The sequence below is a fragment of the Hemicordylus capensis genome, chromosome 6 (genome assembly GCF_027244095.1).
Source record: "Hemicordylus capensis ecotype Gifberg chromosome 6, rHemCap1.1.pri, whole genome shotgun sequence".
NCBI classification, from domain to species: Eukaryota; Metazoa; Chordata; class Lepidosauria; order Squamata; family Cordylidae; genus Hemicordylus; species Hemicordylus capensis.
In genome coordinates this window covers 89,066,030-89,092,153 of record NC_069662.1, presented here as the reverse complement: position 1 = coordinate 89,092,153, position 26,124 = coordinate 89,066,030, and the positions used below count along the sequence as shown (strand labels likewise).

The 26,124-nt window shown below is 43.1% G+C and overlaps 1 protein-coding gene across 1 annotated transcript; it reads left to right on the top strand.

The window, feature by feature from the left end:
* Positions 1–2,747: 2,747 nt before the first annotated feature.
* On the top strand, positions 2,748–24,291 carry GPR141 (G protein-coupled receptor 141). Its single transcript, XM_053263817.1, has 3 exons — positions 2,748–2,831; positions 19,482–19,576; positions 22,999–24,291. Exons 2-3 carry the CDS (start codon positions 19,568–19,570, stop codon positions 23,935–23,937), a joined length of 948 nt encoding a protein of 315 aa, XP_053119792.1. The 5' UTR covers positions 2,748–2,831; positions 19,482–19,567; the 3' UTR covers positions 23,938–24,291.
* The last annotated feature ends 1,833 nt before the right edge of the window (positions 24,292–26,124 follow it).

Here is a 26,124-nt window from a genome sequence, read left to right as displayed (position 1 = left end):
CCTGGAGAGGACGCTTAGAAGTGATCGTGTCCACTGCCCTGGTGAGTTGATTGTTCCAATTCTCGACCAGAGTGTCCACCAGAGTGTCACTGGCAGAGCCAACACTAAATCCCTCCAAGGCTTCTCAGAATCCTATTGGATCCAATAATCTACTTGGGCGGACCATCCTAATGGGTCCTTCGCCCCTGCGGAGGTGGGACCTGGTCATGAGTCCAACCTTAACCAGATGGTGGTCTGTCCATGACAATGGGGAAATCATAGGAGTCCCCACCCACGGAACACCACCCTGTTCAGAGTGAAAGTTCAGATCAAGTGTGTGACCAACAATATGCGTCAGTCCCAAGACCACTTGGGATAGGCCCATAGTTGCCACGGCCGCTTTGAACTCCTGAGCCGGCCCGGACAAATTGATCCCAAAGTGAACATTGAAGTCCACCACCACCACACGCCTGGGAGACTCCAATGCCAAATCCGAGACCAAGTCCATCAGCTCAGTTAGGGACTCTGTCGGGCAGCAGGGTGATCGGTACACCAACAGGAGTCCCAGTCTATGAGTGCTGGACCAGGACCGGGGAGTCCCGAGTTCAAATCCCCATTCAGCCACGATACTTGCTGGGTGACTCTGAGCCAGACACTTTCTCTCAGCCTAACCTACTTCACAGGGTTGTTGTGAGGAGAAACCTAAGTATATAGTACACTGCTCTGGGCTCCTTGGAGGAAGAGCAGGATATAAAATGTAAAATAATAATAATAATAATAATAATAATAATAATAATAATAATAATAATAAAACAGCTTTACTGGGAACAGCCTATATTTTGCGACAATATCTATAACAACAGCAACAACATTGACAATAAAATTCAGCCATCCCAGGTCCTTGGGAAGGACTTGATGTCTGGATAAAACAAACCAGTCAATAACATCTGTCTGACTGTGTTAATAAATAATAATATGGTCAGACAATTCAACGGGGATCCTGGCAAGGGAAATGTTCTTCTTATAGACCACAGCCACTCCACATCCCCACCCACATCTCCTCACCTACTCTCAGCAGAGTACCCTGGAGGGAGAAGCTGAGACCAGATTGGGCCACTGGCCTTCCCCAACCAAGTCTCTTTGATTCATTCCAGGTCAGCCCCTTCATATTCCCTAATATGCCTAATATTCAGTAGGAGGAGAGCAACTATCCTTCTTTAGCCTCAGCACAGTGATCCTCCAATGACTGTTGCTGGGGCAGATAGATAGATAGATAGATAGATAGATAGATAGATAGATAGATAGAGTCTGATATGATGAGGAAAGTTACTCAAAGTAGTCCCATTGAAATTAAAATGACAAATTACCTTGCCCTTTTAATTTCAATGGGATTACTTTGAGTAACTTTCCTAATCATGCCAGTCAATTAGGGATGTGCAAACAGGTTCGATGTCAAACAGGTTCGACATCGAACCTGTTCAGTTCAATGCTCTGATATTGAACCGAACCCCATGGTTCACTTCACTATCAGACTGAACCCCACCTGGCCATTTGCAGGGTTCGCGAGTTAATTTTTAAAAAAAAAAAACCCTAAAAACCTTAAATTTTATTTACTGCCACCTGGTCCAAGGTCATGACATAGGCCATGCAGAGGCCCATTGAGCATGCATGGTGTGGTGGCCTCCAAAATGGCCACCACAATGGAGGGCAGGCCCAGAACAAGCCGAAGAGTGCCCGAACCAGGCGATTGTACACAAATGCAGGCCAGCAGCGGGGAGGGGAACTTCTGCACACATACACACACACACGGCCAAATCTAAGCCCCAGACTGGGTGGCAGTAAGTGTGTGTGTGTATAGTTTAATTTTAAAAAAACAAAAACAAAAAACTTGCTATCCCCCCAAACCAAACCACTGGGGGATGTTTGGGGGTTGCCACAACCAAACATGCCAAGTCCAATTCGAGTCCAATCTGGACTCAAACTGAACCAGACAATCCAGTTTTGTGCACACCCCTACAGTCAATCAGTGAATCCTAAAAGGACAGGGAACCTCTTACTACTTTTTCCTATGTAAATCACTCTCTTTGTTGAGAAGTGGTATATACTGTACATATTCTTAACAATAACATCAATAGTAGTCCCAAAGTTTCAAAGTAAATAAATATTCTTAACAGTCTCAAAATTAAGTACTTGCAAAATCACTTAGATTAGCACCTAAATTAATTCATATCCCTTGTTAACAATGAAATAAATGAACTTTATTTGTAATTTCAGGTTCAGGAAAAGCATCATTGCACAAATAATGCTAGGCAAATGCTGAGTGCTGAAAATATTCTATTAATGCTTTCATCCTGCCTGCAGTAAACAATAAGATTTTTATGCACCATTTAAAAAAACATTTCATAGTGATGTAATTTAGAAAGACACCCTTATAAGGAACATAGACAGTAGGAACGGACAGTGGTTCCTTTGAGGCTTCGGAGGGTGGAACTGAACAAAAAAGCAAAAGGGAAGTTCACCAAAAGCTGCAGAGAATCTGTATCCTTTTGGCAATAAAACTTTACATTTATTTCTTCTGCAGTGTGACTTTCATTGGATTGAACACCTAACTTCTTACATACTGCATTCAGTTTACTAAGAGTCACATATTAAAGGTTTATGTGAACATTATTATCAGCAGCTTGTGAGACCAGCCCAGACCATGGAGTGTGGTTTTGTGGTTCTAGTGACGTTTTAGGAACAATTACTTCCACAAAAGTAGTTGGTCACAGCTCTTGAGCTTTCAGCTGATAGACTGATTTTTTACTCGTTCTAACAGATACCTGGTTTTTCCTAAGAATCATGAGTGTCAGGTAAGGACTTTAAAATATGCTTGCCAATGCTAGTGTAGCATGCTTGCCCAGCAGAAAAGGAAGCAGGTAAAACCTATTAAAATGTACTTACTTTTTTGGAGGCAAGTTATTAACCACAAAGTTACTAATAGTATTGAGGAAATCATTGGTTACCATCTATCTTTAGATCCCTTGACTGGTTTATTCTGTAATATTAAGGCAGAATAAAAGATATAATATTAATATTATTGCCCCTGCTAACTTGGCAAAGAGGCACCTTTTAATGTGGTGATTCTCTTTATTTAGCAGGGGGAGAGTAACTGGCCCTCTCCACCCCCAGCACGGTATCTCCAGTGACTGTTGCTGGTGTCTATCTTGTGTTACTTTTTAGATTGTGAGCCCTTTGGGGACAGGGATCCATCTTATTTGTTTATTTGTTATTTCTCTGTGTAAACCGCCCTGAGCCATTTTTGGAGGGGCAGTATAGAAATCGAACAAATAATAATTACTACTACTAATAATAACTATATTAAGGGAGGATCAGGAATTAATTATTCATTTATTAACTGTGGCTAAATTGGTAATTAATGGGAACAAAAAAAGCGAATTCTCTGATCTGGCAAGCGTGGTTAATTAATATGGAGTTTGGTCTTCTTGGCTAAATTGGCTAAATTAATTAATTGTATTTGGACAAGGGGAAAATACAACAGGTAGATAGATTTGTTTAGAACTTGTCCCTTTTTATTCATTACTGGAATGAGAAAACTCAGAATAATGCACAGCCATTTATGTTAGCAGTAATTTAAGACAAGGTTTCTTGCAATCTACAGTACTGTTTTCATAAAAGTAATCACGTATAGGAAATTCTGTCTATCTAATTTAAGATAAGGCTAAAGATGTAATTTGAATTGCCGCCCCCCCACAATATTACCTTTTCTTCTGATTATGAAATCCGCCTCCCTCTCCTTACCTATATACTTTTTTTAAAAAAGTTTTAATTATTTGTATATGTGTGTGTATATATAATGTTAGTTTGTTATTAGCTACTGATATTAGACATTTGTAATTCTGTTTTTGTATTTATAAAGTAAAATGACAATATTAAAAAATCATGATAAAATTATACTGAGAAACTGAAATATGAAAGAACAATACACTCTTGCTGGAAAGATTATTCCACTGAAAAGAAAATATCATTCCTTGTAGTTTTAAGCATGTACAAGGAAGAGCTGGAATTTAAAAAATTGGATTAATTAGTAAGAATCATTGAACGGAACCTGTCCAAGTCACTTAGTTTTTTCTTCCGGTTCCTATGAAGTACTTGAGGGTCAAACCTGATGTGATATGTGGGAGTTCCAAAACTCCTGTTGTCTTTTTCAAAAACCAGCTGGGGGCCCCCAATCAGTGTGATGGTGTGAGGAAGGAGTGGGTTAACTTTACTTTACTTCCCTGGCATAAATTACCCCTTGAAGCTGCTATTTGCTAATTGCTATGAAAGGTAAAACATCCAGGCAGAATCAGTGACCAATATTAGACAGATGTGAAGAAGAGTGTGAATGGTGCTAAGTGAAGGATGAGGCAGAGATGCATCATGAACCATCTTTCATCTGTGAAGTTATGCTTCTGCTACTTGTGTTCAAAAATCAGACCTGCTAATGGGATCCCCAAATATCTTTAGATTTTTCTACTGAGGTCACTCTAGGAGGTCATTTTTGATTGTAGAAAACAGCAACATGTCTACAAACATTACAATTGTGATCTGAAGTGTGGACTGCTGATGTTTACTCACCGTTATGTTTTTAAACTGAACTGCTGATACATTTTTAAGCAGCAGCGGTAGTAGACAGATGTAGTAGAGAGTTGCCATCAGAAATGCACTGAGTGAAGGGTAGGGAAGGAAGGAGGAGGAGGGGAATAACTGGGTGAGCCATTGATCTGCAGGTGGGTGCTCTCAGTTTAGGCAGTGTGTGTGTGTGTGTGTGTGTGTGTGTGTGTGTGTGTGTGTGTGTGTGTGTAGAGAGAAGGGGGAGGAGGAGGAAGGGGGGAGAGAGAGAGATGCCCTGCATGTCAGCTCTATTTACCCATTTGAATGGGAGAGAAGTGCCCTAATCCTAAGTGTGCATGTGCATGTAAAGAGGGAGGATGGAGGGAGGGATGGAAGGGGGCCCTGCATACCTGCTTGAATGGGAGTTAAGTGTGGGAGCAGGCAATGGTAAACCCCTCCTGTATTCTACCAAAGAAAACCACAGGGCTCTGTGGGAGCCAGGAGTCAAAATCAACTTGACGGCACACTTCACCTTACCTTTAAGTGCCCAGAGAGAGGGAGGCGGGGGGGGGGGGCGCCCTGCATACCTGCTTCACTTACCAATTTGAATGGGAGAAAAGTGTCCCAATCCTAAACGTGTGTGTGTGTTGTATGCGTGTGTTCATTCTAAGAACTTTTAAAGGCTACAATCATATGTCAATTTATTGGTAAGAAGTCTTATTTAGCAAAATTGAGCTTATTTCTGAGGAAACATACATAGGATTGCGCTGTAAGTGTTACAGGAATGCGGGAGTGAGGGGCTTCAAAGCCATACCTCACCGAGGAAACCAGAAGCCCTTGTGCATTACAGTGGCTAAAGGTATGAGCTGGGAAATCCGCCATTCAAATCTCACCTCCTGAACTAAGTGGCCTTCAGGCAAGCCACTGTCTCACTTAGTCCTCCATCTGCTGGATGAGAAAAACAATCTTTAAAATGATCTGTAAGGCAGGTTACTATTGTTATCCCCATACTGCATATAGGTGGCTAGTGCTGCAAGAGAGTGGTCACCGGATGAATTAATGGCTGAGGTAAGATTTTAACCAGGGACCTTTTGGCTCACAAGCACACTCTTTGCCACTACACCATTAATCTCAAGGTACCTTTGACCAAAAGGAAGTAATTATGGGGCGGGCTATGGGATGGAGACTGAATTGATCAGCCTGCTGGATGATCTCAAATTGGGAATTGACAGAGGGAGTGTGACTCTGTTGGTCCTTTTGGATCTCTCAGTGGCTTTCGATACTATTGGCCATAGTATCCTTCTGGAACATCTGAGGGGATTGTGGGTTGGAGGCTCTGCTTTGTAGTGGTTCCACTCCTACCTCACAGGCAGATTCCAGATGGTGCCCCTTGGAGACTGTTGTTCTTCAAAATCTGAACTTTTGTATGGTGTCCCTCAGGGTTCCATATTATCTCTAATGTTGTTTAAAATCTACATGAAACTGCTGGGAAAGATAATCAGGAGATTTGGTGCAGGGTGTTATCAATATGCTGATGACACCCAAATCTATTTCTCCATGTCAACATCATCAGTTGAAATCATAACTTCCCTAAACGCCTGCCTGGAGGCAGTAATGGGCTGGATGGGGGATAACAAACTGAGGCTGAATCCAGATAAGAGGGAGGTACTTATTGTGCAGGGTCAGAACTCGGGAGATGATTTTGATTTGCCAGTTCTGGATGGGGTCACGCTCCCCGGGAACGAACAAGTACACAGTCTGGGGCTGCTTCTGGAGCCAAACCTCTCCCTGGTGTCCCAGGTTGAGGTGGTGGCCAGAAGTGCTTTTTATCAGCTTTGGCTGATGAATGACCTCAAAACGGTGGTACATATGCCGGTAACCTCTAGGCTGGATTATTGCAATGTGCTCTATGTGGGGCTGCCTTTGTACGTAGGTCGCAAACTGCAGTTGGTCCAGAATGCGGCAGCCTGGTTAGTCTCTGGGTCATCTAGGAGAGACCATATGTGTTGAAAGAACTACACCGGCTGCCGATATGTTTCCAGGCAAAATACAAGGTGCTGGTTATTACCTATAAACCCCTAAACAGCTTAACAGGTAAAGTGTGCCATTAAGTTGGTGTCGACTTTTGGCGACCACAGAGTCCTGTGGTTGTCTTTGATAGAATACAGGAGGGGTTTACCATTGCCATCTCTCACGCAGTATGAGATGATGCCTTTCAGCATCTTCTTAAATTGCTGCTGCCTGATACAGTGTTTCCCATAGTCTGGGAAATATACAGGCCCTGGGTATTTAAGAGAATGTCTTCTTCACCATTAGCCCCATCGCCTGTTAAGATGATCTGGAGAGGTTCGTCTGCGGTTGCCGCCAACTCATCTGGCAGCTACTTGGGAACGGGCTTTCTCTGTTGCTGCCCCTGGACTTTGGAATGTTCTCCTTGTTGAAATAAGAGCCTCCCTGTCTCTGGCAACTTTTAAAAAGGCACTGAAGACACATTTATTCAGCCAGGCTTTGAATTAGATTTATAGTTTTAATTTTTTTATGTTGGGTTTTAAATGATTTTAATGTTTAAACGATTTTAATTGTAAGCCACCCAGAGACACAAGTTTTGGGTGGTATAGAAATATGTTAAATCAATCAATCAATAAAATAATAAGTGAGTTGGACTTTATTAAAGAAAAAATCAAAAAGTCAATAAACTTTAAGGAGATTTTAAAAGGCATTTAGAAAGCTGATAGCTACATGTGACATCAATGTTATGGCATCTAGTATCTATTTACTGCACAGGGGAGTCTGATGCTGAACTGTTAAAAAGACGTTATCATTCCACCAAATATATTGATGGATGAGGTGCTGGTAGCCAATGTGTGAGTTCTGTGCAACACAACACCCTCTCTACTAAGGGACTGGAACATTAGCGTCAAAACATCTGACCAAAGATTTTATCTAATGATGATGGGTTGTATTAAAACCATCATTCAATTCATAAAAGGTGTTAAGTCTGTTTCAGAAGTGTTGATTGCACTTCCTGTTGCTTGCGAATGCTGTTTTTGGATAAAGGGGAAACCACAATTTCAACAGCATGTCATTTGGCCGTTTGTGTGGTCATGCACTTGGAGCACAAGATCCACTAGAGATCTTGTTAAAGACCATCCTGTTGACAATAAGGGTGCTTTAAAAAAACAAAACAGGAAGTGGCTTTGCATCAACTATCTGACAAATCAATGAACAACATATTGAGTCAGTTCCCATGACACGAGCTACCTGGGCAGGAGAGAGTTAACCCAGGCAGCTTGTGTTGTCTGGGCCACTGAGAAGCCTCCCAACCCAGCTGCTCCAGACCTGGGCAGCCCAAATCAGCAACCTAGATAAAAAGCAAGGTATGAGGAAAACAGAGCCTACCTCTTTTTGTGGTCGTCTGGAGCACCATGGTAGGGAAAATGGCTACCGGAAGTCACTTGTGCAGTGGCCACTGAACAAGTGGGCATAGAATGCTGGGGATAGTGAGGCCAATGCACTGCTGCATTGCTGAAGGCTGCCTCTCCACTGCTCACACGGTGCATTGTGGGATACTGGAGAATTTGCTCCTCCCAATCCCACTTTGGGAGTTTGCGCTGCACTGGTCACGTGGGCACACGAGCGGTCGAGCCCAGAGGAGTCTCTGATCATCTTGGGGAAGGCAGGTAGGATCCTGTCTTCCCCCAGTGCCCCCCGCTTTTGGTTGTGTGAATGGCCTCACTGAATTTATATTTCATTTAATTTATGCTTTATAATTAATTTAATTCATGCTAACAAGGCCTTTAAGGAATTGTGAAGTTTCTCTTGTCTCAACATTGATCATTAAACAAATTTGTTTCATGCAGTTTCCTTAGTTATAACTAAAGAATCATAGAATTTTAGAGCTAGAAGGAACCTTGGAGATCTTCAAGTTCCTGCTCAGTACAGGGACCTGCTGCAACATCCCCAACCCCAACAGATGGCTATCCAGCCTCTGCTTGAAAACCTCCAGTGAAGAAAAACTCATCACTGCCCATGTCACTCTTCCACTGTCAAATAGCTCTAACAGTTAGGATCATTCCTCTTTGGTTCACAACATTTAGCAGTTTTATGCAGCAGCCACAAAAGATTGATTCACATTTACTTTGGCCTACAAAACAAACTGTTATTATGACTACTAATAGTTGGCAATAGTAAGCTGGACATTCTATGAAACCTAGTTGCAATGCAGTACTTCCATTAAAAACTTCTCATTAGGAAGGAACCCTTTCAATAATAAGCAGCCATGTAAAAGCCACTGTTCCTTGAGCAGCTTTCATGTGCCTGTGGTAACATTTAAAAGCCCTGACTACATGTACTGGGGTTAATAGTCTGGGTCTTTCCCACAAAATCAGCACCCCCATAAAACTGCCGGTACCGCATGCTTCCAGTATTGCTGCCTCTTCCATGTTGTGCAAAGTTACCCGCCAATGTTGGGTGGAGGATGATAGGCCGCTGTCACTGTCTGACATTCTCTGCCCAACTTCAAATGTTGGTTGCAAATGCTGGGCAAAGGTGGGGTGACTCCCCCTCCCTAGATAATTCATAGGAATATAGAAAGGTGCCATATATCGAATCAGACCATTGGTTCATTTAACTCAGTATTGTCTACACCAGGGTTCCCAACCTGTGGTTTTCCAGATGTTCGTTAACTACAACTCCCATCATCCCCAGCCATGTAGCTGGGAATGACGGGAGTTGTAGTTCTGCAACATCTGGAGCACCACAAGTTGGGAACTCCCTGGTCTACACTAATTAGCAACGCCTCTCCAAGATTTCAAGGGGGAGTCTTTCCCAAACCTCCCTGGAGATGCATGCAAGAGATTGAAACTGGGACCTTACACATGCAAAGCAGATGCTGTACCACTGAGCTATGCCCCCATCCCCTAAAGGGAATATCTTACAGCAGACAGTGGTGAACCCTACTTAGCCAATGAGACAACTCATGCTTGCTACTACAAGAGCAGCATTCCACCATGTCATTTGGACGGCATAGAAGAGGCAGCAGTACTGGGAGTGCACACTCTCTGGGAACCAGTGTTTTTTCCCTGCTTACTCTCCACCATTATGTCTGAACCTAATAGATAGATAGATAGATAGATACTTTAAAGAAGATGCTTTTTTAAATAGCTGCTTTCCTTCTTTCAGTTGTGAAATGCAAGCCATAAAGAAGAAAGTCTTTCTCATCCTGACGTACATGAAAACTTATTGGTAGGCTGCCTGACTTACAGGAAACTGTCACCTTTTGGAAGTGGACAATCAGTTAAGATACATAACAGTGCAGCAACCTATTTAAAATGTAAAGATTATTTAAAATCTTTAGGAGTGTTAAATACCACAGATCATTTGCTATGGCAAGGTTTAACATCTTCCCCTCACCTTGTTACTCTGGACAAGGACTCATGACCCCTTTGATCATGACATTCTGATGGGGTCCCATGTGACTTACCTGCTGGTTACAGCATTAAAAGTCACAACGTTGCTTGCTGCTGCCATTAAAACTAGGACCCAGTGTACAAAATGTCAGTATAATATTATTCTATAGCTAAACTTTAAATTGATTTCTGGTTGCTTTCTGAGTTAGATTATTCAATTTGTTTTCGTACATGGATGAATACTGGCTGATGTCCAGACCAAATTGCTTCTGAGTAGTCCTACTGAAATTAAGTATTCCTTTAAAGTAACTTAGTCTGGATCAGCCACTGTCTTTACTTCATGTGGTTATAGTTACTTATTTAATTTTGTATTGGTTTCATCTCATAGTCAATAAGCCACAATAAAGATTGATTGACTGAAAACCTAGCTGACACCATTAGCTTCACAATGTAGTAAATACTCGCTAAGGAGCAGAATTCAATATTTAATAGGAACATCCTACCATGCTTAACCATTTGTAACTAATGGAGCAATGTGATTCTTACAGTGCTTGTTTAATGATGCATTCTTTTCTGAATTAGGACAATTGTCGATGAAAGAACAAGATGAATACAATACACAGCAATTGCTGTTCTTTAATTCTCCTCCCTCTGAGCTGTGATTAGTGCTGTTAACAAGAATCCATAAAGGAATTCCTTTTTTCATAGCACTTTCTTGTTCCACATACTCATCTTAAAGAAGGAAGATCTAACAGTGGCAAAAGTGGCTTTTCCTGGCAAAGCAACCCCAGTACATTGTAGATCAGACCTTTGCACATGTGTAATCCACAGGACCTATAACCAAGGGTTAGTCAGGCACAACAGCATTGGGCTTCATAGGGCTGAGTTCTAAGACAGTGAGGCTGTCCTCATGCGCAACCTAGCCAAGGCTAGAGAAGCCCAGCCTGGATTAGGCTGCATGTGAGAACCGCCAGGATGCAGCTCAACCCTGGTGGGACAGCACTGCCTGGCCCAGCAGCAGCATTGCTTAGCCCAAGACTCAAGTGAGCCCTTAACACAGGCTCTGGGATCATGTGTTCGCTGGGGCTATGTTCAGCCCCAGCAGACACAGAGATGGGTACCTAGAGCACCTGTCTCCTGGTGGAATCCCCCAATGCACTGTGCATGTTGCACAATGCATTGTGGGATATCTGGAGGTTGGGATGCATCGTCCCAGCCTCTGGAGCTCCACTGTGCCACACAGTGTGGATCATCTGGGCACGAGTTCTGCACACCCAGCAACAGTCAAGTGCACCTGGCAGCCGCCCTGCCCGCCGCCCTGCCCACCAGTTGTGTGAATGGCCCCGGTGACTGGATATGTCAGCCATTGAACACAATACCATCACATATTTAAGGGCTGGGAAAGAAATATGATCACTTCATTAAATAACATATTAAAGTGTGCCATCAAGTCAGTGTCGACTCCTGGCGACCACAGAGCCCTGTGGTTGTATTTGGTAGAATACAGGAAGGGTTTACCATTGCCATCTCCTGCGCAGTATGAGATGATGCCTTTCAGCATCTTCCTGTATCACTGCTGCCTGATATAGATGTTTCCCATAGTCTGGGAAACATACCAGTGGGGATTTGAACTGGCAACCTCTGGCTTGCTAGTCAAGTCATTTCCCGCTGCGCCAGTAGGTGGCTACAAATAATGTATTAGGTTCTCTAAATGTAAAATAAGGTTTAAGGTATTGATTGACCAATTGATTTAGTTAGCTGCACCATCATATTTTAGGATCAAAATACTTTTGGCTTAAGAGAAGAATTAAAGTGCTTACAGATTCACTCATGCACCAAAAAAAGGATGGAAATTGAAAATCCCTACTTCAGCATACAAGCAGAAAACTTGTTCTATGGGATCACATATTGTGCTCACGTATTATTTAGCTTCCATGCACCCACACTTTCTCTTGGTCTTTCAGCCTTTTGGAGTTCTTTGAGAGTGTCAATAGGCGTGTGGATAAAAGTGGATGGTGTACTAAGCTTTTCCCATGTTGTTACAACACATATCATAGCTGCAGTTAACATAATGAGGTCTTTCACACAACCTCATGGCTGCTGCTGGGCGCACTGCGGGGAAGGCAGGAGCTTGTCTGCCTTCCCCGGCAGATGAGCAGCAGCCACCCTCTACTCCAGTTCAGATGTAACACGGAAACATGAGTCCAATGGACCTGTGATTCCATACCATCTCCCCCCGCTCTCACATCCAGGTTCAGACATTGGAAGAGGGGCCTCTCTGAAGTCAGCAAAACTGCACAGAGGCAGGGGGGCTGGATGTGTGGGCTTCCTCCTTTCCTGAAGGACAGGCCGCACAGCCAATTGCAGTTGGAGCAAGAGAGGAGCTTCCTCCCTCAACTCTGGTTTGGGACAAGGATAACAGCAGTGCCAGTGTTCAGATGTAACACTGTTCCCGCCAACCTGGAGGCTGGGACAACAAAAGTTAGAGAGAACTGAAGGTAACAAATAGAGTTTGGGAAGGGAAACTGCGGGTCCGTTTCCCCCTTTAACTGCAGTTTGCTGCATTTGGATGTTTGGTCAGTCAAATTGGACATGAAGGGGCCTCTGGTTTCATGTTACATCTGAACCAGCCATACAATAAACCTTTTGGGGTGTTTGTGTGTGTGTGCACACCCCAACTGGTTTAACACCAAGAAAAAGCAAATCAAGTAAGACTTGCTTTGTTCCTTGTCAGTGTTCAAATACCTTAGCAACTGCAAACCTTCATTCCTGTCAATCACTCTTTCCCTGATATCTCAAGATCAAATCAGGTCCTGTTTTTAAAAATGATCACCAACTGCTGTATCAGATGCTTGATGAAAAACACTGTCCAGTGAAAATCCAGTAATATTTGCTAGTTAATATGAGCCCATGAAGACCTGAAGAGAAACCTGAGACACTGGTGACAGCCAGTTAGAAATGTGCATTCATTAAAAATAAACATCCCTTCTGAAAATATCACCACTGAGATTATTAGAGCTGGCATTCTGCTCAGATGGTTCAGTATGCCGAAATACTCGGAGGCAAATCCTTAATGTCAATTTGGAATGTGTGTGTGTGTATACACACACACACATACATTCCAAATTCTTATTCAAATTCTTATTGCCAAATGTTTTATAGCTGCTTCCCTCACAAACACAAAGAAATCTTATGTAGATTTAACTAAAGGTTTATTCAGAGACAACTCCATTTTATCCTTCTCCTTTCCCTCGCTTTTCCTCTCTGACTCCACTCCTCACATTCTTTACAGGGTCCTCACTGGGACAAACTTCTCAAGAAGACTACATAAAAGATTACTAGATAGAATACAACAGTCTCCAAACGTACAAAAAAGTTGTGTTCCAAAAGTTTGTTTGTAAGTTGGATGTCCGTAACTCAGAATGCATGTAGCTCCCAAGAGTGATGAATTGTTTTCATGTGCAGGTTGGTGTTTGGAAGTTGGGGACTTCCTTAATATAATATGTTATGGAGCTTTATTTGTAGATATGAGTGTTTGTAATTCAGGGAGTGCCTGAACTACCAACCAACCCCAAATGTGTAATATCAGCCAGATATGCACAGAAGAAGTGCTTATGGGAGAAGAGATAAGTGGACCTTTATTTAAGTCTACAGGCCTCACTGCACCTTTCAGATTTGGATCAGCCATAGTCTCCTGCAAGCAGTCACTATGTGGGACGCTTCCAACCTTGACATTAAAAAAGCACCATCTTTCAGTATGTTTTTTCCTTAGCTATTCAGCTGTTCCCAGCCTGTTAAAATCCATCCAACCATGCATACTTGCAAGACAACATGAAGTAAAAGGATGTGATAAGGCTGAAATTCTTGCACACTTCCTTTGAGTTTCAACATTGTTTCCTGGGAGCAAGCTTTGAGAGAAGTCATTTGCTTGCAGGCCAAACATACTTATACAGCAAAATCTTGTTGTGTGACTTCTGGCCTTATAGATAAATATTTCACATTAAATACTCACTCTGCCCAGGCCCTCAGTTCCACAAGAAACAGCACTGCACAGAGCAATTTCACCCACAATCAGCTACAAACATATTTGCCTGGAACTGAATCACACATTAAAGTAAAGTTGTGCCGTTGAGTCCTGGTGACCACAGAGCCATGTGGTTTTCATTGGTAGAATACAGGAGGGGTTTACCATTGCCATCTCCCACGCAGTATGAGATGATGCCTTTCAGCATCTTCCTATATCGCTGCTGCCCGAGATAGGTGTTTCCCATAGTCTGGTAGACATACCAGCGGGGATTCGAACCAGCAACCTCTTGCTCCCGAGGCAAGTTACTTTCCCGTTGCACCATTAGTTACACCATTGCAAATTGACCAATACGGTTAAAACCCAATACAACAAAATAGATTTTTTAGAATACAGAGGAAAGAGTTGTGGTATGCAAGGATAAGGCAGTGGAGTAGAATCACGAATATTAATAGTTTGTTGAAACAGACATTTACAGTGAGGCAAGTATAGTCTGCTTTCAGTGCTTTTGCTGCTGGCTGTTTGTTAGGGTTAGGGAATCAAAGTAACTAAAGTACCACCATTCAAAAGCTGGCCTAGATCAAGGAATGGATTAATTTAAAAAACACCACAGATATAACAAGTATATTTCTGAGACTCACCCTACCCTCATCCCAAACTCTTGGTGGCTGAGGTAGAATTGGGAGCTGCCACTGTCCAACTTTACGGATTTCAGCTGAGGTGGTCCCTCTTTCCCCTGCCATCGTAGAGCTATGGGATCATTTTGCTCTGGGGAGAAAACAGACAGACACAGCTGTTAATGGAACTGTTCTGGAATGCTGGCAGGACTTTCTGAGGCGATTTTGGGGCTTTTGTGTGGAATTAGCGAGAGAGACCAGAGTGAACAGTCCATTACCATATCAATTTGTGCAAAGCTTTGGTCTAGAAACACAGGCCTGAGATACGAATATGTTACAATCAGATTTATTCAAGGATTAATGGGGTAAAGGAAATGAAAAATAGTTAGGTAGGTGATATAAGGCAATTAAAACTTGACTAGCAATATCAATTAGAGACTCACGAAGAGGCATTTTAGCTTAAAGATCCAAATTGCAATTAAATCGGCTTTAGGCTGGCTAGAGAAAGGACCTGGAGCACAGATTTAGATTTAGGAGCAAGAGAAGGGGGTGGGAAGAAATAGTAATACCTTCTTCCAAATCCATCGATGTGTCTGTCACACTTATAGGATGGGGAACACTGGAGTACTTCTTCCCAGGGACCACACAGAAGGACGGGGTGGAAGAGAGGCAAGTGTGCCACGCGCAAGCCAGGGAACCAGGAAAGTGGCTGGTTCCAGGGAAAATCCAGGGAAGGTTGGTTCTCTAAGGCAGCCAAGTGTAATGCGTGGTTTGGATCTGGAGACAGGTCCAAACCAGAGACTGAAAGTGAAACTGGAGCAATGGCTGTGGTTGATGGAATAGCCAAAGCCAAAGCACTGGCTGCCGGTATGGCCAATGCAAAAGCACAAGCACATGCATATGGTGGTTCTAAAGAAGCAGCACACCATTTGTTGGGATCTGGTGTGCATATAGGCAAAAACATCCTTTGGACCACACATGGGCCACACCTCCTGGCTGCAGGGGAGGATGCTCATTGTTAACAAAAGAATACATGTTGTGTGATTCGATCACAAGTGTGTGCAAACTGGAGGACAATAAAGTGGAATAGTTTGAAAAACCTGTATGGGTGGGATAGGGTAAATGGGCAAGCTCAAAACTTATCTTGTGGGTCAAGAATACCTTCCAGGTGGGGAGATCGGAATTCATTTTACACTAACTGAGCCTGTCCCTCTGGTCCATGCCAGACCATTTATGCTGAGACAGTGGGGTGGGAGCTTTATCTGAGTTCCTGTTGAGGTGATTTGTAAGACTAATCCTTTGTGCCGATGAAAAGAGGAGTTTTACTATTCTCTTGCGAAACAGTCCTTCTCCTTAACTCAAGTCTGCTCAGCCAGCACCTTTCTCCGTATTGTGAATAGAGAGGGGCATGAGTGGGGGAATCACCTTATGTCATACTTGACCTAGGGTTACCTGCCCTATGTGACTTGTGCTAAGCAACTAACTTGAGAACTTACCAAATATGGGCATGTGGAGGGCTCATGATCCCATGAGTCCAGGTAGCCTAGATGGAGACTCCAAGCTTGCAGTTCCAAATCATATAGAGGGGTGCTTCTTGTAGCCCCTGAACAGGCTGTTCTGGTAACACAGCCTATTGGATGACCTGATTTAAGAGCTCAGCATTAAAAGATTTAGCTCTTCAAGTTTTTTTCTTCTCTCTCTCCTTTTCTGCTTTTTTGATAGGTTTTAATTGATGTGTATGGTTTTAATGCTTTTAAAAAAACCACTTTGGAGGTTCACCTGGAATGCAATATATAAATACTGCATTCCAGTATTTCTGGCCATGGTTGGGAAGCCATGATGGGACAAGCTGAAACTTAATTCTGACAAGATGGAGGTGATGATTAGTAGAAGGTTTGATCAGGGAGGGTATGGGTTTTCAACCTGTTCTGGATGGGGTGGCACTCCCTCTGAAGGAGCAGGTTCGCAGCTTGGGAGTTCTCCTGAATCCGCCGCTTCTCCTAGAAAATCAGGTGGCAGAGGTGGCTAGGAGTGCCTTTGCACCAACCAAAGGTTGCACCAGCTGTGACCCTTCCTTGAGAAGGCTGATCTGGCCTCGTATCACCCATGCCTTACTCACATTGCATATTGCAATGCGCTCAATGTGGGGCAGCCCCTGAAAAGTATTCAGAAACTACAGATAGTGCAGAATGTGGGGGTCAGATTGATCTTTGGGACTGCTCGCAGTGCACGTATTGCTCCAGTCTTTTCTTTATTAGAGTTTTTCCCTTTAAAATACAGGGACAGGTAGGTATCCTATTATGGAATAAAAATGACACATATTTATAACATCAATTCTCCCTGCATTGTTCAATTGAATAACCAGTTTTGAACATAAATAATAGAATCAACTGACTTCTGCAAATGAACATTCACTTTCACGAAAAGTAAATGTAATTTAGAGCATTAGGATCATGCATTGGGTCCTTTCCCTCTCCTATATATTTCCAGAAGGGTTCCCACCTGGCATAGTATAATGCACTTAGGTTTTGATCAGTATCATTTTTCAGTAGTAAAGAAATTTTATCCGTAACTATTGTAGACCATATTCTGTTGAACCATGCTCTAATCAAAATGTGCCCTTTTTTCTTCCATTGTGCGGTGATGACAATTTTCACTGATATAGTTAGAAGGCTAAATAATTCTTTGTTTGAAGTGGTGAGTTGAGACCTTAGCAGTAAATCCAATAAATAATTCATTGGGCTTAACTCCAGATTACTCCAGTCTTGAAGGCACTGCACTGCCTGCCAATATATTTCTGGCTACAATTCAAGATGCTGGTTATTACTTTTAAATAATAAATAATAGCTTGGGCCCCAGTAGCTTAGGGACCACCTACTCCCTGGTGAACCCACCTGACTAGATCAGTTGGGAGGCCTCTGCTCTGCATGCTGACACCTGCCGAGGTCCATTTGTTGAGTACACAGGACAGCGCCTTCTCAGCTATTTCCCCCAGGCTGTGGAACTTGCTTGCGGATGAGACCTTCATGGCTCCCTCTCTTCCAGCCTTCAGGAAGAGAGTGAAGACTGCTCTTTTTATTCAAGCTTTTGTTCAGTGAGCTATCCCTGCTCTTTTAAAAAATTTTGCTACGTTCTGTTTTTGTTTTTTATTGTTTTATCTGATTTTTATGTTTGTTTTATTGAATTTTATTGTTTTATCTTGGTTTTAACCACCCTGAGGTCTTAAGACAAAGGCAGTATATAAATATAAATATATAACTAAATAAATGCCAAAGAAATTAATAATAAAATAAATACTTGTGTGGATAAAACTGCACATAAGTAATCAAAATAAAGAACAATACAAGGTCATTTTCATGACCTTGTCCCCACACAACATGAGCCTCCTCTGGGCTATGCCACTCATGCATCCACATGAGCAGTGTGGTGGCAAGCTCCAGAACTCAGATGGGTGGGGGGATACATGCGCTAGGTCCTCCAGGATCCCACAGTGCACTGTGTGAGCAGCGGTGCAGCTTCTCCCAGCAATGTAGCAGCTCTGCTCTCCCTGGCCCCTCTTCCCCCGCCAACCCTCTGATAAACATGGCCACCAGCCACCTGGGAGCAGTTTTGTAAGCAGCAGCAGCACAGATGACCAGTGGAGGAGGTAGAAAGGGATTTGTTCTCCTCCTACCTCACTTTTAACCTGGGTAGCCAATCTGGGCTACCTGGGATAACTCTCTCCTACCCAGGTAGCTCTGGTCATGAGAATAGCTTCTTCATGTGGATATCTGACAGCATACAAGAGGAAGGGGTACCAAATATTGCACAATACCATGCAAACACATGCAAAAGAATTAAGGCGAAAGTACAAAGCTATAAAAGAAGGAAGCATCATGATATGAAAGGAGATGAAAGGAGATTCACTTCTTCTCTTTATTATGTCGTGCTTGATCAATTCCTTCAATAAATAGGAATGTTATTGGAAGACAAGATGGCTCAATACCTCTGTGAGCCTGAGGTAGGTTGCCAAATATTGCTCCCCTTGCATGCACCCTCCTCCTCTTCCCCCCACCTTTAAAGTAGGGGTCAGGAAGGCTTCTTGCAGTCTTACTAGCACCCAAATATTTTGCTGTCTAAGGCACCAGCCTCACCTCACCTCATGGAAGGGCTACCCCTGATTGGAAGAATATATGGCAGTCCATGACTGGTGATGAACATAGTTCTCTAGAGCCTACTGTCTGTTACTTTAAGTGAAGAAATAGTTAATGGACATGAAGCTAATGAAGTGGAGAGTGGCTAAGAACAATCTTGGGGATGCCAATGATTTCACCACAGAAAATGAAGCTGATTGATGAAGAAACTCATGAAGAAACTTATCAGTACAGATCCTGCTTGCAGAATTGGTATGTGAAAATATTAAATAGAGTGTACAGGTACTTTTATAGGAGAGTGTACTTTTATAGGAGAGCCACCTAATGGTGCAGTGGGGAAGTAACTTGCCTAAGGAGCAAGAGGCTTCTGGTTTGAATCCCCGCTGGTATGTTTCCCAGACAATGGGAAACACCTATATCAGGCAGCAGCGATATAGGAAGATGCTGAAAAGCATCACTTCACACTGCATGGGAGATGGCAATGGTAAACCCCTCCTGCATTCTACCGAAGACAACCACAGGACTCTGTGGTCACCAGGAGTCAACATCAACTCAACAGCACAACTTTACTTTACTTTACTTTTACAGGGTTGCAATTTTATGCTTTAAAATGTTGTTTGGATGACTAATTCTTATGCAGTAATTTTCCTTAGTTGCTGACACACCTAGGTTTTACTTCCATTTCTGAATCTGATATCTAATATTGTTTTCTTAATATTTGTAGGTGAAACTTTGGGCCAGGAGAAAGCTACACTTTCAGATTTTGAAAACAGATCGAGCAAGAGCCCAACGAGAAAGATTTAAAGCAACATGGGAGCTGTGAGTGACTCTGCAGGAAAAAAAAAAATCTGAGGGCATGATCACCATCATAAAGGACAAAGGAAACTAGGGGAAGTTTAAGTTAGGACAAATTGTTCTTTCTGAACTTTTAACTCAGTTTCTGGAAGTGAACAATATAGAGCAGATGTGCAAGTTCACGCAGATATTTCGCAGGAAGGGACTTTCCATCACTGCATAGTAGGAAAAGCTTCATCTGTTTAATTTCTGTGCCATGCTGTTGTGCTAAAGAAACAGGCTAGAGTTACTTTCAGGGAGGTGTGATCCCATCCCCCACCCCTCACCTTTTAAATGTAAGCCTTCACCCAGTGAATTGCTTTTCAAGAACACAATGGGAGAAAATAAAAGGTCAAATATGGGAAAGAATAATTTCCAATTATACCTGTAGGCATTGCAGCACAAAAAGTAATCTAAATGGCTCACAGGTTTTGCAGTGCTAGGAGGGCAGAAAGAAGCTGTGTGCTCACAAGAGGCTGCTTCAGAACTCAGCCAGAGCACGACTGTGAGCAGCCAAACACAGACAGCTAAAGAAAGTGTAAGTCCTGTTTTGGTAAATTATCAAGCTTTCTAGTTTGCATGTAATAGAGTGCACAGCATACTGCTTCAAATAATATTCTATTATGTGGAAAGCTTTATATAGTCATCCCCATGATCCGGGACGGATCTCCCAACAGACCTCATGGTTCTAGAGGCACTATGCTCTGGGAGCACCAGATTGGGGTTTTTTAAATAACTGCTCCCCTTTTAAACACAAAGAAATCTTATTCTGGTTTAACTAAGACTTTATTCAGAAGCAACTCCATCCCCCCACTTCTCATTTCCCTCCCCTTTCTTTCTGACTCCCCACTCCCCCACACACTACAGGATTCCCACTGGGACAAATGTCCAAACAACAAAACACAAAAGAGAGACGAGAGGTGCATCCCAGTAATTTTGGAGCCTGGACCTAAAGGCGTTTGGAAGGTCACTCCCCCCCCCTCCATACCCACACACCCACTGTAAGTTAAGCATCACCCCCCTACACACACATACACACCATGACACATGCAATATTTTTAAGAAGTGGGTTCTTGAGGGTACAAACAGCAACTGAGCTCACCAGAATGTAAGAATATAAAACAGGTACATTTATGCAAATATGCATTAGCAGGAGCATTTCAACATGCAACTTAACATATTTCCATCCCACATATTGCTTTCCCCACACACCCCTCTGTCTCTAAAGCAGAGGTCACTCTTGGTCGCCCGGCTCAAGTCACAGTCACACTTGGCCACCTGGCACAGTGCTGGCTGGCAGTGTGGCACAGTGACTACACTACCTGGGACAGACTAAAGAGGATTTGGGGTCCCCAGGGCGTATGGAGGCCCTAGACTTCCGCCCAGAAGTTCAGGGGTAAGAGCGCCTCTGACTAGATAGAATACTTTAGAGGGCTCCAGAAAGGAATCATTTATGTCAGGACTTTGAAAGCACCTGATTGGTGACTAGTGCACTTAGTAACCAGAAGGGGGTGGGCACCAGGAGGTGCTAGGTCTAGGAGCTCCCCTGTCCACGATAAGCTCTCCATGTATTGCTTTATGTTATCATGCAAAATGGCTATGTATTCATGCAAAGGTTCCATATCTGAACTGATCAAACAGATGGGATCTCCTTGTCCTGAATCCCCTTTGAGGAAGCATTTTTAATCGTTAGCATAGAGCAGGACATCCCAGCTGGGGGTACTTATACCCCTAGGGGTACTTGAAGAGCTCCCGGAAGGTACTCAGAGCCCCTCTTCCTCTCTCCACTTCAGTCATACTATTTGCTCTACATCTGAGTTTCCTCAGAAATGTATTCTCTGCAGCATGGGAGAGAGGAGGGCGAAGACCTTTGCTCCTGATTGGCTGGTTATGCTCAGCTTATTCCCTCCCCTCAGCCTGATTGGCATTCAGCCAGCATTCTCTCATGAAGAGAGTTGCAACACCTTATCAAAGATTAGATGTATTGTGGCAGACACTTTCATTCACACACACGAGTGTGAAACAAATTGTAACCAGGAAAGGAAAGAATGATAGGCAGCATTCCTCTTTCTCTTCCCACCCCTTCATCCATCCTGACAGACAGGCTCAGCAGCCAAGGAAATGCTTTTCAAAAAGTTCTAAAAGTGCTTTACATAGAAACATAATGATAAAAATGAAGTGCTAATGAGGAGGGGGGTGCTGTTCACACAAAAAGCCCTACCTGGGCTTGCACAGCCCTACTAGGGTAGGGCTGCTTGTGTGAAGCACCGAGATCGTAGCCAATCTCAGCGCTGCCTCCCTGGGGCTGTTATCCCTGGGTGGAAGAGTAAGTGAAGCCTTCTACCCAGGTCTTGTATGTATGCATTCGATTTATATAACACCCTTCCAAAACGGCTCAGGGCGGTTTACAACAAGGTAAAAACAATTAAAACAAGTTAACAGTTAAAATCAGAACTATAAAAACAAAATAAAACCAATTAAACAATTCAACAGCTAAAAAACCCTGGAGATCCAGGGCAACCATTTAAAAAGATTTTAAAACAGTTTTTCAATCATTTAAAACCCTGGAAGGCCAGGCCAAACAGATAGGTCTTAAGGGCTCTCCTGAAGGACAGTAATGATCTCGAATTACAGATTTCAGCCGGGAGTGCATTCCACAGCACAGGAGCAGCTACAGAGAAGGCCCACCTCTGGGTCACCACCAGACAAACTGGTGGTAACTGGAGCCGGACCTCCTCAGATGACCTTAACGTGCAGTGGGGATCATGCAGAAGAAGGCGCTCTCTGTATCTGCTCGGGCTGTAGGCAGTCCGAGCAGACACAGAGCTGGGCACCTAGAGTGCCTGTCTTGTGGGGAAATCCCTCAACACACTGCACTTGCACATGCTGCATTGTGGGATGCAGGAGGCTGCAGCCTGCTTGCCTCCCACTCCCTGGCCACTCTTCGAACTGCCACACACCAGTTGTGTGGGTTCATGGTGCTGTTAAGCCTGAGATCATGTGGGTGTGGATCGGTGAGGGCAGGACAGTTCCTGCCATCCCCCGAGCCCTACCCGAGTCAGGGGGGACCTTTTAATTTCTATGGTGTTCAGGACCTTTTAATTTCTATGGTGGCACCTGAGCTGAAGATTTGAGACCAAAGAGGTACACTTGTTTTTTAAAAGTTGGGAGCCCATGACTAGATATATATCTACATGCACACACACACATATATATACACACACATACATTTGAGGGCCAAAAGACAACAGTTTTTGTTCTGGTTGCTTCCATTCTTATGGGGTTGACTATAAAGTGCAGTTTCTAGTACTTTGTTAGAAAAATGAAGTAATGCAGGCACCTCTAGATATGAAATTTGAAAGTATGCCTTCAACGCATTAATGAAATTGCTTGCTTTCTTTTCCTAGTGTGGGGCAAAAGGTTGGAGGAACATGACTGAAGATGATGCAATCCGCACAGCTCTGGAGCAATTTGAACGAACAGATGCTTATCGAATTTTCAATGCTGTCTTGGTCACAATTTACTTTGTGGTGCTTGCTGGTGGTGTGTGTGGAGTTATCAAAATGTCTTTTTTACTAGTGAAAATGAACACATTATCAGTGACAACAACTGCAATCATAAACCTGGTGGCAATCCACAGTCTCTTTCTTGTGACTGTACCGTTTCGGCTATATTACTACATTTCTAAAAATTGGGTCTTTGGACAGTACTTTTGTAGATTTGTGAGCCTAATGGCACATTTCCATATGTACCTCACTTTTCTATTCTATGTGATTGCCTTGATAATCAGGTTCCTTATTTTCTTTCAATGGAAGGATAAGGTGGAGTTCTACAGGAATTTGCATGCTGTGGCCACTAGTGCAGTGGTGTGGATTCTGACTCTTGCTCTTGTGCTGCCACTAATGCATGTTTGTTATGGGAGAAATGGGAATTATCAGAACAACACATGTTTTCAATTCCAACAGGAGCTAAAGAAAGATGGAGTGAAAGCACTGAACTATGTTATAATTACTGGAGTGGTTCTGGTAACTTTCGGCCTTTTGGGCTTGCAGGTTGTCATCATTCTAAAGATAGTGAGAAAGCTGTCAGGATCTGTTTGGTCACATCAGGAGTTTCGGGCCCAGCTGAAAAACTTGATTTTTGTATGTTTCATAATTTTTTGTTTCCTTCCTCATCACTTTTTCCGGATTTATTACATTCAGCATGTGAACGACAATCAGAATCTGGAGATATACAATGAAATCTGCTTGAGCATAACTGCAGTCAGCTGCCTTGATTTGTTTCCATTTGTGATCAGTGGAGGCAGACTCATGAGACAAAAAACTATGGGGCTTTCATGCTGTTAAAGCTTTGCTCTTTTGTGAGAAAATGTTCTACATAGCACTAAAGTCAGCTGGGTAGGTAAACAGCATAGTACAGGATATTTCAAAATAAAAATGTAGATATTTCTGTGTATAAATTCTGTTTTCTATAACTTGAGAGAAGAAACTACTAACTTAGAGCTCCAGAAGCATATGTGGCTTCTGGAGCATATGTGACATTCATGAATGGTACACAGCAGTTATGGTAACTGCATCATAACTAGAGATTTAGGCACCATTCCTATTTCCAGAGAATATGTTTAGGGTGAAAAATCTCCATGTGTCATATATAAAAATGTACCAGCAAAGGCAAAACAATAAAGTAGAAACAAAAGTCTATGACTATTAAAATCTACATGTATGCATATTTTCCTTCTTATACTTGTATATGTATTCCTTTTGACACTTTCCTATGGCAGTGTCAGAGAATCAGGAGGCTGCATCCAAAGGGGTACTTCCTCTGAGGAAAAGAGCTTCCTCTGAAGGAACAAAGGAGGATATAACAGTATTCCTCCAGAGGAAGACTCACTCTATTGGGGGCAGAGGGCCTTTGAATCAGGGACTTAACTATAATGGAACAAAGGGGAGAAACAAATATCCCTGAGCCCATGAGGGAGAGGGGGCCTGTCAGCTGAGCAGCAGCCTGCTTGTTTCCCTCCTTCTGCCATCTCTCTGAAAAAGGCAGCAAGGAGGTGGGGCATCTTCACTTTTTGTCTCACTCCAACCCTGGGCCAACTTCAGTCTTGCTACATGTCTGCTTTGCATGCAGCCCAGGGACTTGAAATGGAAAATTATTGGACAGAGGTTGAGACTTTGTCTAGGTCTGTAGAGGCTCTGGGAATAGGGTATGCACGCAGCCTTCTGCAATTGGCAGGCAGTATGAAGTCTCTAGATGGGACAAACCTGCTCTAAATATCAGGAATGTGTTATTTGCCCTCTCCTGGTCAACAAAGCAGTATCCCTGATTCAGGTTCCCAGTTTCAGCAATGAACAACAGAGATTCTAAGTTGGAAAATCACCATTTTAGGTCTGGATACAGATATTGCTGTCCATGGCACAGATTGACAGGCTATCGCCCTCCGGATCAAAATGCTGACAGTGACTGGGAGTTGCAGAAGGAAATCAGGGAGGCATCAAGGAGAGGTAGGGCAGTAATAAGTGACTTCAACTACCCACACATAGACTGAGTAAATTCACAGTCAGGTAATGACAAAGGTCAAATTTCTAGCTGAATGATTATGCCCTAGAACAATTGGTCATGGAACCAACCAGAGAGAAGGCAACCTTGGACTTAATCCTGAATGGCACCCAGGACCTAGTGTGTGATGCCAGTGTCATCGATCCTTTAGGGAACAGTGACCACAGTGTGATCAAATTCAACATGCATGCGGGGAGAGAATCACCAAGGAAGTGTAACACACACTTTGAATTTCAGAAGAGGAAACATCCAAAATGAGGAGTTTGGTGAAAAGAAAACTGAAAGGGAAAATCAGGAGAGTCACTTCGCTCCAGAATGCATGGAATTTACTCAGAACCACAATACTAGAAGCCCAGTTAGAATGTATACCAAAATGGAGGAAAGTTACCCCCAAGACCAGGAGGTACCCCCAAGACCAGAGGATGCCAGCATGGCTAACAGGTAAAGTCAAGGAAGCTATAAAGGGGAAGAAGACTTTCTTCCGAAATTGGAAAGCCTGCCCAAATGAAGAGAACAGAAAGGAACATAAACTCTAGCAAAAGAAACGCAAGGTGACAATAGGGGAATCCAAAAGAGAGTTTGAGGAACATTTAGCTAAAAACATCGGGGGGGGGGGTAACATCAGGCAGGGTAGAATGGTGGGCCCCTGTTCTTGTGTCATTATTCTCATTTATCGATAACACTGTGAAAATTCCTCAGGATTGGGGGGCTGCTTTAATTATCCCTATTTATAAAAAAGGAAGCAGACAAGATCCCGCAAATTACCGTCCAATTAGCCTCTTGAGCATTATCTCTAAATTATATGCGAAACATCTCCTGATAAAACTGGCTGACTGGATTGATGCCTATAACATCCTGGCTCCTGAACAAGCCGGATTTCGTGAAGGCCGATCGACCATTGAGCAGGCCTTTATACTCCAACATCTGGCTGAGAAATACACTTGTAAACCTGGCTCTGCCCTCTATGCGGCATT